Source organism: Pogoniulus pusillus, chromosome 14 (assembly GCF_015220805.1).
Source record: "Pogoniulus pusillus isolate bPogPus1 chromosome 14, bPogPus1.pri, whole genome shotgun sequence".
Taxonomy (NCBI): Eukaryota; Metazoa; Chordata; class Aves; order Piciformes; family Lybiidae; genus Pogoniulus; species Pogoniulus pusillus.
This window is the reverse complement of record NC_087277.1, coordinates 3,229,814-3,245,304: the sequence shown is the minus strand read 5'-3', so window position 1 is coordinate 3,245,304 and position 15,491 is coordinate 3,229,814. Positions and strand designations below refer to the sequence as shown.

Genomic DNA, 15,491 nt, shown 5'->3' with positions numbered 1-15,491 from the left:
AGTCTGCAGAAGAGGAGGCTCCCAGGTGGCCTCATTGTGGCCTTCTAGGATCTGAAGGGGGCCTACAAAAAAGCTGGAAGGACTTTTCAGGCCATTAGGGAGTGACAGGACTGGGGGGAATGAAGCAAAGCTGGAGGTGGGGAGAGTCAGCCTGGACATAGGAGGAAGTTGTTAAGCATGAGAGTGGTGAGAGGCTGGAATGGGCTGCCCAGGGAGGTGGTTGAGGCCCCATGGCTGGAGGTGTTTAAGGCCAGGCTGGATGAGGCTGTGGGCAGCCTGCTCTAGGGTAGGGTGTCCCTGCCCATGTCAGGGGAGTTGGAACTAGATGGTCCTTGTTGGTGCCTTCCAACCCTGACTGATTCTATGATTCTATCTTTGGGGAAAACAATAAGGCTTTAATCATATTCAAACCTAGCCTCCCTTTCATGTGCTGATTTGCTTGCTTTGACAGGTGAGCACAACTCACTGAATCTGTTTTGTTCTTAAACCCACTTACCTACTTATGTAACTTCCCTGACGTAGAGACTGCGATTGGTATGGGAGCTCAACTGATGTCAGTCGGCTCAAAAGGCAGGTTTGTGCACTTCTGCAGCTCCTTTGGTACATTCCACTTGGTGTGCAGAAATCATTTCCTAACTAAAAAAATCTTAACTTCTATGGAAAAAGGAACTAAGCCAAAACTGCACATGGCAATGCAGAGGTGCCTTTTGTTGTTGTCATGCACCGAGGAAAGGATTTCCACACTGCTCCTGGCTTGGATATCTCCTGCTTTGCCCAGTGCTTGTGGCCTCAAGGCTGCAACATAGCTTTGCTCTTCGTTTTAGTTATAGAGAGGGAAAGCCTGTGGGTTTGTTTTCTTAGAGGTCATATGATGATCTGGATGAGGGGATTGAGTCCAGCATCAGGAAGTTTGCAGATGACACCAAGCTAGGAGCAGCTGTGGAGCTGTTGGAGGGTAGCAGAGCCCTGCAGAGGGACCTAGACAGGCTGGATGGGTCAATGGGATGAGATTGAACAAGGCTAAGTGTAGGGTTCTACACTTTGGCCACAACAACTCCAAGCAGCACTACAGGCTGGGGACAGAGTGGCTGAGAGCAGCCAGGCAGAAAGGAACATGGGGGTGCTGGTAGAGAGTAGCTGAAGATGAGGCAGCAGTGTGCCCAGGTGGGCAGCAGAGCCAAGAGAGCCAATGGCATCCTGGCCTGGATCAGTAGCAGTGTGGCCAGCAAGACAAGGGAGGTTCTTGTGCCCCTGTGCTCAGCACTGCTCAGGCCACAACTTGAGTGCTGTGTCCAGTTCTGGGCTCCTTCATTGCAGAGAGATGCTGAGATACTGAAATGTGTCCGGAGAAGGGCAGCAAGGCTGGTGAGGGGCCTCGAGCACAGCCCTGTGAGGAGAGGCTGAGGGAGCTGGGGGTGTGCAGCCTGCAGCACAGGAGGCTTAGGGCAGAGCTCATTGCTGTCTACAACTACCTGAAGGGAGGCTGTAGCCAGGTGGGGAACAAGGGGACACAGTCTCAAGCTGTGCCAGGGCAGGTCTAGGCTGGATGTTAGGAGGAAGTTGTTGGCAGAGAGAGTGATTGGCATTGGAATGGGCTGCCCAGGGAGGTGGTGGAGTCGCTGTCCCTGGAGGTGTTGAAGTAAAGCCTGGATGAGGCACTTAGTGCCATGGTCTGGTTGATTGGGTAGGCCTGGGTGCTAGGTTGGGGTGGATGAGCTTGGAGGTCTCTTCCAACCTGGCTGATTGTATGATTCTATCACCAGAAGTTTACAAATAGCCTTAAGCCTATCTGTGCCTTATGTGTGTACCGATCTTAAAGTTAGCTGTGCACACCTCTTCCAAGTTAGCATATAAGTCACTGAACCACTGCAATAAACTGTAGCATGAGTTTAACCACATTGGGGTCCATAGCACGTCTCTGGCCATGATTTTCACTGACACTGTGACAACAGGACACAGAGCCCAGCCACGTGCAGGACATATCTTAAGGTTCTTAAGGCTCTTGCTCAGCAACTCTGTGTCTCCTGTACCTTGTAAAGCTGAACTGGAAACACAAAAGAAAGATGTCTGTGGTTTTACTTACACATTAAATACTTGACATCAACCAGAGAAGTAGATAAACACAGTAGCATTCCAGTGCAAACAGAAGGAAAAAACCCAGTCCCTGAGATGTTAGGCACTCTGTAATTTCAGGTGCCAGCCTGAAACTTAAGAGTATTGAAGGTTATAACTGACAAGCAGGCATAATCCTACAATTAGAGAATCTGCAGGCAATAATCAGGCACTTACAAAAACTCCAAGAAATAGCTAAGAAACACAACAGGAGAATTAAATAATTAGAGCTACAGCATGAGGTTGGTGTAGAAATGTGGATGGGATAATAAAAATAGAGATGCCAGGCTCTGAAAGGCTCTGCACAAGGTGGAGTGGAGCCTTATGGGCTTCTGTAAAAACACAGCTGAGAAAACATTAATTGCTTCAGCTCAAATTTAAACAGAGTTTCTTGTATATTTTCATTTGGAAAAACACAAATTACATCCAGATATTACTCACATTTTGTTAAGTAATGATGCAGTTGCTTGAAGCAAAGTTTAAGCGCTCTTTGCCACAGCTTCAAACTATTGTGGTTTTATTTGCAAGGAGTTAAATTTGTATTAGATTCACTGGTGAACTAAAATATGCATCTCCCAGATAGGAAACCACTTGGCACATATGCAACCACTTCACTGGCCCTTAGGCTCAGGTATATGAAGACTGATTGGGCTAGCAGCTGAGGGAGCTGGGGTGGTTCAGCCTGGAGAACAGAAGGCCCAGGGAGATCCTTATCGCTAAGACTACCTGAAAGGAGGCTGTGGCCAGGTGGGAGTTTGCCTCTTCTCTCAGGCAGCCAGTGACAGAATGAGGGGACACAGTCTCAGACTGCACCCAGGCAGCCAGTGACAGAATGAGGGGACACAGTCTCAGGCTGCACCCAGGCAGCCAGTGACAGAATGAGGGGACACACTCTCAGGCTGCACCAGGCTGGATGTTAGGAAGAAGTTTTTCACACAAAGAGTGATTGGCATTGGAATGCAGTGCCTGAGGAGGTGGTGGAGTTGCTGTCCCTGGGAGTGTTTAAAAAGAGACTGAATGTGGCACTTAGTGCCATGGTTTAGTTGATTAGATGGTACTGGGTGATAGGTTGGACTCAGTGATCTCAAAGGTCTTTTTCAACCTGTTTAATTCTGAGATTCAGTGATAGAAGATCTTTAAGATCTCGTCCAATCTAAACCACTCTATGAATCTCAATCTAAGAAGCTCTTTTCCAACCTGATTGATTCTGTGTGATTCTTTGTGTGTGTGTGAGTCTTGAGAGGATGGAGTTAATTTTCTTCTCACTTAGGAGTCTTTTGAAGTGCTCCAGTCTAGGCTAGAAAATGAGACAACTGAGCATACCATCCAGGAGAAATACTCTCCAGCTGTCTGGACATAGTTGAAATGAGTTTAAGTTTTCCAAAGTGAAGAATATAGATGACCCAAGAACACAATGGACAAGGACAATGGGTGCAAACTGCAGCACAGGAGGTCCCACTTCAACACAAGGGGGAGTTTCTTTACTGTAAGGGTGACAGAGCACTGGCACAGGCTCCCCAGAGAGGTTGTGGAGTCTCCTTCTCTAGAGACTTTCAAAGCCTGCCTGGATTTGTTCCTCTGTGATCTGTTCTAGATTGGAGGTCTCTTTCAACCTGGTTGATTCTATGAAGGGAGCCTACAGGAAGGATGGAGAGAGGCTATTTACAAAGGCCTGCAGTGACAGGACAAGGGGCAATAGGTTCAAGCTTGAGAAGACTAGATTTAGATTGGATGTTAGGAACAAGTTCTTCACTATGATGGTGGTGGAGACCCCCTCCTGAAGACATTCAAGGTGAGGCATGATGGGGCCCTGAGTGACCTTGGCTCGTGGGAATGTCCCTGCTGACTGCAGGGGGGCCAGACTAGATGACCTCTGGAGGTCCCTTCCAGCCCAGACCGTTCTATGGTTCTATGCAATACCAGAGCACAGCACAGTGGAAAGGCAAAGCACTTCTGTTCCCTAGATAGGCCTCTTCTCATAAAATCCTCCTTTGCAGACATGAGAGAGAATTTCATATTGTCTGCAATATTCCTTATGAGGAATTTTCATTTGCATAGTAATCAAGATTTAATCTGAGAGAGGAAAAAGAAAAGATAAAGCATGAATCAAATACAATTCTCCACTGCTTTATAATGCTAAGAAAAGATAAAGAGATTATCCTGAGAGTAAGAAATAAGAGATGTTTAGATTAGCCAAGAAGGAGTACAATGAAGAAGTGGCAAAACCAAGTAACCCACCTGAATATAATGAAATCATTTATTGCACTTAGGAAAATATCTTTGGTTAACTTGACTGATAATGTTCTGCAAAGGCAATCAATCAAACTCAGAAATCCTCAAATGGGAAGCCTGCAATTCCGTTACTGCACCCTCAGCAAGAGTCACTTTCACCTCACCACAATGACCACACAACACCTTCTGCACACAGAATCACAGAATCAAAGAATCACAGAGTCATAGAATGGTTTAGGTTGGAAGGGACCTCAAAGATCATCCAGTTCCAACCCTCTGCCCATAGGCAGGGACACCTCCCACTAGAGCACATTGCTCAAGGCCTCATCCAGCCTGCCCTTGAACACCTTCAGGAAGGTTGTGGAGCACAGAATCACCCAATGTGATCTTCGATCACATTGGGTGATTCTGTGCTCCACAACCTCCCTGGGCAACCTGTGCCAGTGTCTCACCACCCTCACTGTGAAGAATCCTTTCCTAACATTCAGTTTGAATCTCCCCTCTGCCAGTTCAAAATCATCACTCCTCATCCTGTCATGACAAGACCTTGTCAATAGTCCCTCCCCAGCCTTCCTGTAGGCTTCCTTCAGATAATGAAAGGTTATGACAAGGTTTCCTCAAAGCCTTCTCCAGGCTGAATAGCCCAAACTCTTTCAGTCTGTCCTCAGAGCAGAGCTGCTGCAGCCCTCTGAGCATCTTGGTGGCCTCCTCTGGACTCACTCCAACAGTTCCCTGTTCTTCTAGGGCTGGGTGCTAGGTTGGACTGGATGATCTTGGAGGTCTCTTCCAACCTGGTTGATTCTATGATTCTATGATTCATATTTTGGGGGCTCCAGAACTACACACAGTACTCCATATCTAGGAATAAGATCAAAGTCTCCTTCCCCTGAAAAGTTACCCTAAAAGTGCACAGCATTTGCATCTCCCATGCAAGGTACCAGAGCCTGGAGTCAGAGGGCAGCAGCACTTGAGATAGACGCACTCTGTCTTACTGAATTTGTTGCTATGTGAGCCAGCAGTGCCCACAGTTGCAGCAGCACAAGGACAGGGCAGAATTTGATAGCACCTGACTCATACAAGGATGCAGCTCACACTGGAGCCTTGCCTCAGAAAACCAAGCTGCTTTTCCCTATCATTTGCCATCGTTGACTTCCACTGGAATGCAAGATGCTGCTCCATGTATGCCAGTCTCCTGAGGGCAAGCCAGCCTTCCCTCTCCCCAGCAATTCATAGAATCAAGCAGGTTGGAAGCTGCAAGCTCATCCAGTCCAACCTAGCACCCAGCCCTAGACAATCAACCAGACCATGGCACTAAGTGCCCCAGCCAGGCTTTGCTTCAACACCTCCAGGCACAGCAACTCCATCATCTCCCTGGGCAGCCCATTCCAATGCCAGTCACTCTCTCTGCCAACAACTTCCTCCTAACATCCAGCTGAGACTTCCCCTGCCACAACTTGAGACTGTGTCCCCTTCTTCTGTTGCTGCTTGCCTGGCAGAAGAGCCCAACCCCACCTGGCTACAGCCTCCCTTCAGGTAGCTGCAGACAGCAATGAGCTCTGCCCTGAGCCTCCTCTGCTGCAGGCTGCACACCCCCAGCTCCCTCAGCCTCTCCTCACAGGGCTGTGCTCCAGGCTCTCACCATCTTCAGAAGTGGTGAGCTACTTCTCCAGGTACCAGATTAAAAGTGCTGTGCTAAAGTTTCACTAGGCTGCCATGTAGCCAGGGCCCAGATTTTGAAGCCCTTGTCTGGTTTGTACTGATAACCTGAGTCTGCCAGCAAGCAAAAATTAAAAATTAACTATCAGTGAGTTCCTACAAAGGAGGAGATCCATGGAGAGATCACACTGCCCTGCTAAAGACCGAGAGGTGCATCAGCTGCTACCTGGCGAGGTGCCTCAAGTGCCACAAGAGCTTGAGCAGCTGCAGGAACTGAGAGGAGCAAGGCTATGCTGTCTGCTGACAGAGGAGACCTGATGCTTAAGAAGAGCACTCAAAGAGACAGGAAGTAGACAGCCTGGATTCAAAACCATCAACGTTTTTGGAGACATTTGGGGTATGACATTGAGTCCTGCAGAATGCCACCTTGGATTCCTTTATGCAACAGAAAAGAACCTCTCTCACATTGCTGTTTTGTTGCCCTGCTGTTATTTCCTGAACCCAGAAAGCAAAAGGGATGCCCTCCACCATTAGTGCAGTGTCCTCTTTGCCACTCTTGCTGTGACCCATGATGCCTGGGGGATGTTGCCTGCCTGTGTGCTACATGGCCTGCATGCCACCTGTCTGTTAAGCAATGCAGATCGGAGCTCTAAGGCAAATGACCCCCAACCAACCTAACAGAAAGAGCAATGTGTCCAGCTGATGCATTTTGTTAAACAACACATTCAGAAGGTGAAAAACTTTCAAATCAGAGCCATGACAGCTACAGTACATTTTGGAGATGAAAAGCACACCAACAAAGGTGAAAACTGACCTCTTAGTGCCAAACATGATGGTGTGGGCTCGTTCCGCCTTTACGGATGCTCTGCACTGCAGAAGGCTGTTTCTGTTGACCTGGGTGAGAAGAGAGAGAGGTAGGTTTTAGGTCAAGCAACTCAGGACCTTGACTTTAATATCCCAAACAATAAGTACATGAGTTCCAGTGTAACTCCAGAGAATACCTGGCAATTCTATGGAAATGCAAATGATTAAAAGGTTAACAAACAGAAGATAAGAGCCCAAGAACCTAAGCCTGGAATCTACTGGTAGGGCTTAAACCTGAGACTGCTAGAGCAGTCACTCAAGAGAAGAGTTAGCTGTGAGGCTGGCTGGTAGTGCAGTATCTAAAAGCCTCTGCCTCTGAAAGAAGAATTCATGTACCCAAGTCATACAATATAGAATGGTTTGGGTTGGAAGGGATCTTAAAGATCACCTTAAAGAACCCCTCCCGCCATGGGCAGGGATACATCTTTCACCAGACCAGGTTGCTCAAGGCCTCATCCAACCTGGCCTTGAACACCACCAGGGAGGTGACATCCACAACCTCCCTGGGCAACCCGTGCCAGTGTCTCACCGTCCTCACTGCAAAGAGCTTCTTCTTAACATCCAGTTTGAATCTCCCCTCTGCCACTTTAAACCCATTCCTCCTCCTCCTGTCATTACCAGACCTTGTCAATAGTCCCTCCCCAGCCTTCCTGTAGCCCCCTTCAGATCCTGCAAGGCCACTCCAAGGTCTCCTCCAAGCCTTCTCTCCTCCAGCCTGCACAGCCCCAACTCTCCCAGCCTGTCCTCAGAGCAGAGCTGCTGCAGCCCTCTCAGCATCTTGGTGGCCTCCTCTGCACTGGTTCCAAGAGTTCCATGTCCTGCTTGTGTTGGGGCCTCCAGAACTGCACACAGGACTCCAGGTAGGGTCTGAGGAGAGGAGAGCAAAGGGGCAGAGTCCCCTCCCTTGCCCTCCTGGCCACACTGCTCTTGCTGCACACAGTTGCTGTCTGGGCTGCACTCACACTCAGGCTCATGTTGAGCTTTGCATCACCCCAGACCCCCAGGGCCTGTTCCTTTTCCATTTCCCTCTCTATTTCCCATTTGCTCTTAGAGCCTTCCCTTTTTGGTTTCATGTGGGGTTGCATTTTTGTTTTCAATGTGACATCTTCACTTGTACAGCTGCAATCAAAGGGAGCCTCCCTCTTCCTTCCCATGCCCTCCTTTCCCAGAATCACAGCCTTACAGCTGGGCAAGAGGCAGAAATATCATCAGCCTAAAGAACATTGCTCTTCCCAGGCAATTATTCTCCCTGTCACTCATAAACAACAGTCACTCTGCACAGAGAGCTTAACAAAGGCATGCTTCAAGTTTGCTGTCTTGGCTGGGGATGTCCAAGGCTGCTAAGTAAGCCAAGTGTCCACTCCAATTGAAAATCAATTGATTTGGGGCAGGCATATTCCCTGCATGTCTTGGGGCACCACACTCCAGTTCCCTGTTTATGATTGTCAAGCTAACTGGGAGCCTCAGCCATGCCTACACTCCCAGATATGCAGCTCAAAGACAGAACAGGGATGACATTAAAGACTGCAACTCAGCCTCTGCCCCAGTGCACACATCAAGCACTTCAAGCCATTCAGACAGCTGATTATACAATGCAGAGCCTAACTCTGTAGTTTTACACTGGGAGAGTAACAGAGCACTGGAAACAGCTGCCCAGTGAGGTTCTGGAGCCTCTCTCTCTGGAGATGAATATCTGAAGAACCATCTGGATGCCTTGCAGTGTGATCTGCTCTGGGTGATCCTGCTCTGGCAGGGGGGCTGCACCAGATGAGCTTTTGAGGTCCCTTCCAGCCCCTGACACACTATAAATATATGATAGGCACTAAAAGAACCTGAGCCAAGCATTCCTTTTCTCACAGTAGTAGCACAAAGGTCAAGCTCCTTAATTTAATTTTCAGAAGTTTTTAGGTTGTGCCATGGAAGTGCAGATCCCAAATCTGAAAATGCCAGGGTCACCATCCCAGAAACATCTGTGGAACCTTGTCACTGAAAACTTTAACCCCAGTTTATTCCATCAGTTCATGATCTCAGTTTACAGTAAAGAGAACCATTTAGAAGCATTATTCATTACAAGACTTGGGGCTCTGCAGACTGGAGAAGAGAAGGCTTTGAGGAGACCTTGGAGTGGCCTTCCAGGATCTGAAGGAGGTAGAGGAGGGCTGGGGAGGGACTATTGACAAGGTCTTGCAATGACAGGATGAGGAGGAATGGATTTAAACTGGCAGAGGGGAGATTGAAACTGGATGTTAGGAAGTTCTTTGCAGTGAGGGTGGTGAGACACTGGCACAGGTTGCCCAGGGAGGTTGTGGAGCACAGAATCACTCAATGTGATCTTTGATCACATTGGGTGATTCTGTGCTCCACAACCTCCCTGAAGGTGTTCAAGGCCAGGTTGGATGAGGCCTTGAGCAATGTGCTCTAGTGGGAGGTGTCCCTGCCTATGGGCAGAGGGTTGGAACTGGATATCTTTGAGGTCCCTTCCCTAAATCATTCTATGATTCCATAGTTCTATGTCAAGCAGCAGATAAATACTCAAATCTGTGATTCTGTGATTCTCTGTTCATCCTCTACATAGTTCAGCTCAATCTCTTTTTCCTGTTTTAATTACCTTAACACTTGAAGGAAGTGCAATTGAAACAATTAAAGGTGTAGCTTTACAACTCTTGGAGCTAATTTATTACTGGCTTCTGAAGCAACTAAATGATAAATAAAATGGATGAGCCAATAAAATGAACTCCTACTCAAACACACAAAAGCAAAATGTAGCTGCTAATGGAACTTATATGAAATGTAAAGGAAATCTATAACAGCAGTTCTTACACAGTGAAATAAAAGCAACTGCCACCTGTTGCTGATCAAAGGTCAGTTCAGAGCCAAGAGTTCAATAAATCACTCATTTACTTACTGTAAATCATGAGGGCAGCAACACTATGACCACTCAGGATGATTAACTCTGCATTTGCTCATGTATAGGTTCTTCCTGGTATCTGAAGGGAAAGTTGTCTTAGAAATGTAGAAATCAACCTCATCTATTTGAATATGAATGATAGAACCAACCAGGTTGGAAGAGACCTCCAAGATCATCCAGTCCAACCTAGCACCCAGACCTGTCCAGTCAACCAGACCATGGCACTAAGTGCCTCACCCAGGCTTTGCTTCAACACCTCCAGGCACAGCAACTCCACCACCTCCCTGGGCAGCCCATTCCAATGCCAATCACTCTCTCTGCCAACAACTTTCTCCCAACATCCAGCCTAGACCTGCCCTGCCACAACTTGAGACTGTGTCCTCTTACTCTGTTGCTGCTTGCCAACCCCACCTGGCTACAGCCTCCCTTCAGGTAGTTGTAGACAGCAATGAGCTCTGCCCTGAGCCTCCTCTTCTGCAGGCTGCACACCCCCAGCTCCCTCAGCCTCTCCTCACAGGGCTTTTGCTCCAGGCCCCTCACCAGCCTTGCTGCCCTTCTCTGGACATGTTCCAGCACCTCAACATCTCTCTTGAATTGAAGAGCCCAGAACTGGACACAGCACTCAAGGTGTGGCCTGACCAGTGCTGAGCACAGGGGCACAAGAACCTCCCTCATCCTGCTGCCCACACTGCTCCTGAGCCAGCCCAGGATGCTATTGGCTCTGATGCCCACCTGGGCACTGCTGCCTCATCTTCAGCTCCTCTCTCCCAGCAACCCCAAGTGCCTCTCTGCCTGGCTGCTCTCAGCCACTCTGTCCCCAGCCTGTAGTGCTGCTTGGGGTTGTTGTGGCCAAAGTGTAGAACCCTGCACTTGGCCTTGTTCAGTCTCACCCCACTGGCCTCTGCCCACCCATCCAGCCTGGCAAGGTCACCCTGCAGGACTCTCCTACCCTCCAACAGATCCACACCTCATGGTGATGATCTCATCTGAGAGAAGCCTTTGACAGCAACCATGCAGCTGCCAAAGATCTAATGCCATTGTCTGTTATGAGTACGTTTGTAATCCTGCTAATTTAATCTTCTTACACTTCCAGTTTTTTCCCTCTCCAAACTAATTACATTATAACTGCTGTGTGCTTTTCATTTGAATCACCGAGTTTCCATGACAGATGTTTTATTCTTCTAAAATGAAGTTATGTATTTCTGGCTTTAAGACAACAACAACAACAACAGCAGAAAAGGATTACCAGTTTGCTGCCTCATCCCAGTGGCAGCTTGGGTAACCTCATCTGATAACTCTTCTTTCATCTTTTGATTTTAAACCTCCATCTATCTTTCTTTTAAATGGCTTCACCAGGGCCTCAAAATAGCCTTCATTTCCATTTGCTTGCCTCTGCTTCTCATTCCTACACTGCAGGATGCTATGTGTGTGTTTCCCTTGGATCACAGCTCAGCACAGTTTCTGCCACAAAATCTGCATAGTGCACAAAAGCAGCAATGTAGGTAGGTGCTCTCTGTAACTCATCTCATGTTAGAGTCATAGAATGGTTTAGATTGGATGAGACTCAAAAGGTCATCGAGTTCCAACCCCCTCAGCTATAGGCAAAGACACCTTTCATAGAATCATAGAATCAACCAGGTTGGAAGAGACCTTCAAGCTCATCCAGTCCAATCTATCCGCCAACCCTATTCTATCTCCCAGCCCTATACAGTCAACTAGACCATGGCACTAAGTGCCTCATCCAGTCTTTTCTTGAACACCTAGCCCAGGTTGCTTAAGACTTCATCCAACCTGGCCTTGAACACCTCCAGGTAGGAGGCATCCACAAAATTCCTGGGCAGTCTGGTCCAGTATCTCACCAGCCTCACTGTAAAGAATTTCTTCCTAATCTCCAGTCTAAACCTCCCCTTCCCAAGCTTAAAGTCACTCCCTCTCATGCTATCACCACAGGCCCTGGTAAAAACTCCCTTCCTGGCTTCCTTGTAGGTCCCCTTCAGTTACTGGAAGGATGCTATAAGGGTCTCTCCAGAGTCTTCTTGTCTCTAGGCTCATTCACCTTTGCCTGCAGGTAATTCAAGGCAAATCTTAGCCAATGTAGCAGGAGAGAAAAAAAATTCTTAGGATGTTCTTTGAGTCATGTAATCATAGAATCAACCAGGTTGGAAGAGACCTCCAAGATCATCCACTCCAACCTAGCACCCAGCCCTAGACAATCAACTAAATGTCCCATCCAGGCTTTGCTTCAACACCTCCAGGGACGGTGACTCCACCACCTCCCTGGGCAGCCCATTCCAATGCCAATCACTCTCTCTGCCAGGAACTTCCTCCTAACATCCAGCCTAGACTTCCCCTGGCACAATTTGAGACTGTGTCCCATTGTTCTGTTGCTGGTTCCCTGGCAGAAGAGACCAACCCCACCTGGCTACAACCTTCCTTCAGGTAGTTGTAGACAGCATGCATAGTTATGTAACAGCAGCAGGGCTGTAGGAATCCTAAGTAATTCCACAGAAATAGAGGTAGATATAAAACAATTCCTGGGACCAAAGCAGATGAACTGCTCTCTGCTGTACTCTTTTGCACTACTATAAGAGGCAGTGGTACTGTAAGCTCAGTTAAGCACTGCACAAATAGGCAGAACAGACAAGAAGCCCTCTCTCCTCAGAATCAGTGATCAATGTGTCACTAAATGGCAGCAATAGCAGAGAACAGGGTTCTACACAACTCAATCTCCAGTTACCCAAAACAAAGACAGAAACCTTGAGAGGATGAAGAAAGAGAGATGAGTTTCAGATGTGGTTCTCTGGACTGATTCAAAAGGGAGCAGAGCAAATACAGCTCAGACAGACAAAGCAGAATCTGTCAGGCACATGAGTTTATTAGCTCCCCTGCTCTGTATCTGGTTACAGATAGCAAATTCATTCTTAATAATACATGAATATTGGTTTTTACATATTGATGTCTAAACTAAAGCAATGATATTGATTTTAACTACAGTTCCAGGGATGATTATTTACATCTAAAATTAAACCAAATGTCACTTAGCTGTACAGGATATAAAAGAGTCATTTCAATAGAGCCATTCCTTATCAAACAGGCACTCCAGCACTTTCACTTAATCTAGTCTGTGATACTCTAAAGAAGGAAAACAAAGAGTGACATTTACTCAGTCCAATGTGAAGGGTACTTATGCTGAGTCATTAGCTGGCTGAAAGTATGTCCCAAGATCCGATAATGAACATTTCCCTGACTGTATTCTCAGACAGCTCACTTACCAAAACTCTCCCCCAGGCAGCTGGCATATTTACCTATTTATTCCCTTATTAGCAACACCAAAAAAATCCCCTTCATTCATAATCATTGTGGTTGTCTCACTGCCATTCACTGAGTGACACTGATGGTTTCTAGCCTGTGTTTTAAAAGCCATAAATACAGAAACGTCAAAGGCACTGAGTGCAGCCTCAACAGGTTTGCTGAGCACACCAAGGTGTGTGGTGCAGCAGCCAGGCTGGAGGACAGGGATCCATCCAGAGGAACCTGCACAGGCTGCAGAGGTGGGCACAAGCCAACCTCAGGAGGTTCAACAAGAACACGTGCAAGGTCCTGCAGCTGGGGTGAGGCAATGCCAAGCACAAATCCAGGCTAGGCAGTGAGTGGCTGGAGAGCAGCCATGAGGAGAGGTGGTGGATGAGAAGCTCAACATGAGCCCAGGCTGGGCAGTGAGTGGCTGGAGAGCAGCCCTGAGGAGAGATGGTGGATGAAAAGCTCAGCATGAGCCAGCAGTGTGCACTTGCAGCCCAGAAAGCCAACCAGATCTTGGGCTGCAGCAGGAGAACTGTGGCCAACAAGTCGAGGGAGGTGATTCTCCCCCTCTGCTGTGCTCTGGTGAGACCCCACCTGCAGTACTGCATCCAGTTCTGGAGCCCCTGGGACAAGAGGAATGTGGAGATGCTGGAGTGTGTCCAGAGCAGAGTCTCAAGGATGCTCAGAGGGCTGCAGCAGCTCTGCTGTGAGCACAGACTGAAAGAGTTGGGGCTGTGCAGGCTGGAGAAGAGGAGGCTCCCAGGTGACCTCATTGTGGCCTTCCAGGATCTGAAGGGGGCCTACAAAAAAGCTGGGGAGGGACTTTTGAGGCTGCCAGGGAGTGAGAGGACTGGGGGGAATGGAGCAAAGCTGGAGGTGGGGAGAGTCAGACTGGAAGTGAGGAGGAAGTTGTTGAGGATGAGAGTGGTGAGAGGCTGGAATGGGTTGCCCAGGGAGGTGGTTGAGGCCCCACGGCTGGAGGTGTTTAAGGCCAGGCTGGATGAGGCTGTGGGCAGCCTGCTCTAGGGTAGGGCATCACTGCCCATGGCAGGGGGGCTGGAACTGGCTGATCCTTGTGGTGCCTTCCAACCCTGACTGCCTCTATGATTCTTTGATTCTATTTGCAATACCTTCTCCTCTTCTCAGAGTTTATATGTATTTGGAGACATATATATGTTTTCTATTTCTTTTTTTCAGGAAGAAAGCTGACCATAAGGTGAAGTTCCCAGCTGGAGTCACATCCAAAAGTGCTGCAGACTGTGCCACTTTCAGACCTTTTGGGCCAGCTGTGTTAAGAACTGTTGAGTGGGTTATGTAGCTCAAATGTGACATTTCCATCTTTGGAATTAACTAAAGTATTCCACTTCTTAACACTTTCATCCCATGGAGCATAGCCAAAAGCTAAGCTGAATTTCTCATAACAGAAAGGCCTTAAACACAACTGTATCCCCAAAGGGGCTTCTTCTTTAACTTCTCTCCCTTGGTCCTGCTCTGAAGACCACTGGCTGCAAAAGGAAGGTGTGACTTTCCACATCTAAACATCAACCTGACCAACTCCTACTGTTTTCCTCTCACAGAACAAACAACTCCTGGAAGACACATGAAATTATTTTACAAAGTCAGTAAAAACTAAAAAGATTAGAGGACTACCCCAAAAAATCAGTGGACCAGGGAGAGGTCAGAAATTTAATGAACACAGAAGAGGACTATAAGGCTAAAAGTGATCAGGAGATGACTTATTTTATACTCTTTGTCCAAAGCAAGCTGAGATATATTTAAGCTCTACGTAATATATACTGGCCTGGCTATACCCTGTTCTTAAACCCTCAAAGGATGGAGATTGTAACATCTGAAATATGGCTTTGCTGTTCTAAACATCAGAAATCTGCTCCTGAACGAGATGTTCTTTGCCATAACTCAAGCTTCATTACTTTCCCAGCAGAAACAGAGAACAATTCTTTGCCCTCTTTTGTGAGAAAGCATTACACATCTTAGAGCACAGTTCTCATGTCTCCCCAGTGTGTCTCTTTTTTAGGTCAAACATCCCCTTCAAATTCAATTTTTCCTAGGGGATATGTTTTCCAGAGTACTGATTGTCTTTCCTGCTTTAAAATGAGGATGCCCAAAACTGGAGACAGTATTCCAAGCAGAGCTGAGTGAAACAGGAATGACCTTATATTGATAGCCTGGATGAGGGGATTGAGTCCAGCATCAGTAACTTTGCAGCTCACACCAAGCTAGGAGCAGCTGTGGATCTGTTGGAAGGTAGGAGAACCCTGCAGAGGGACCTGTCCAGGCTGGATGGGTGGGCAGAGGCCAATGGGACGAGACTGAACAAGGCCAAGGGCAGGGTTCTACACTTTGGCCACAACAACCCCAAGCAGCACTACAGGCTGGGGACAGAGTGGCTGAGAGCAGC

General features: G+C 47.7%; 1 protein-coding gene across 8 annotated transcripts in view; it reads right to left on the bottom strand.

Moving 5' to 3' along the window:
- Positions 1-15,491, bottom strand: part of OXR1 (oxidation resistance 1) — a 256,107-nt gene that overhangs the window by 215,292 nt on the left and 25,324 nt on the right. For 6 of the 8 annotated variants that reach the window (XM_064154139.1, XM_064154136.1, XM_064154137.1 and 3 more), the window contains one exon: positions 6,815-6,894. In XM_064154139.1, the coding sequence (XP_064010209.1) occupies positions 6,815-6,831 (17 nt within the window). In that variant the 5' untranslated portion in view covers positions 6,832-6,894. Of the gene's footprint in view, positions 1-6,814; positions 6,895-9,769; positions 9,786-15,491 lie in introns of those variants that run through there. The other 2 variants (XM_064154138.1, XM_064154135.1) reach the window with 2 other exon arrangements.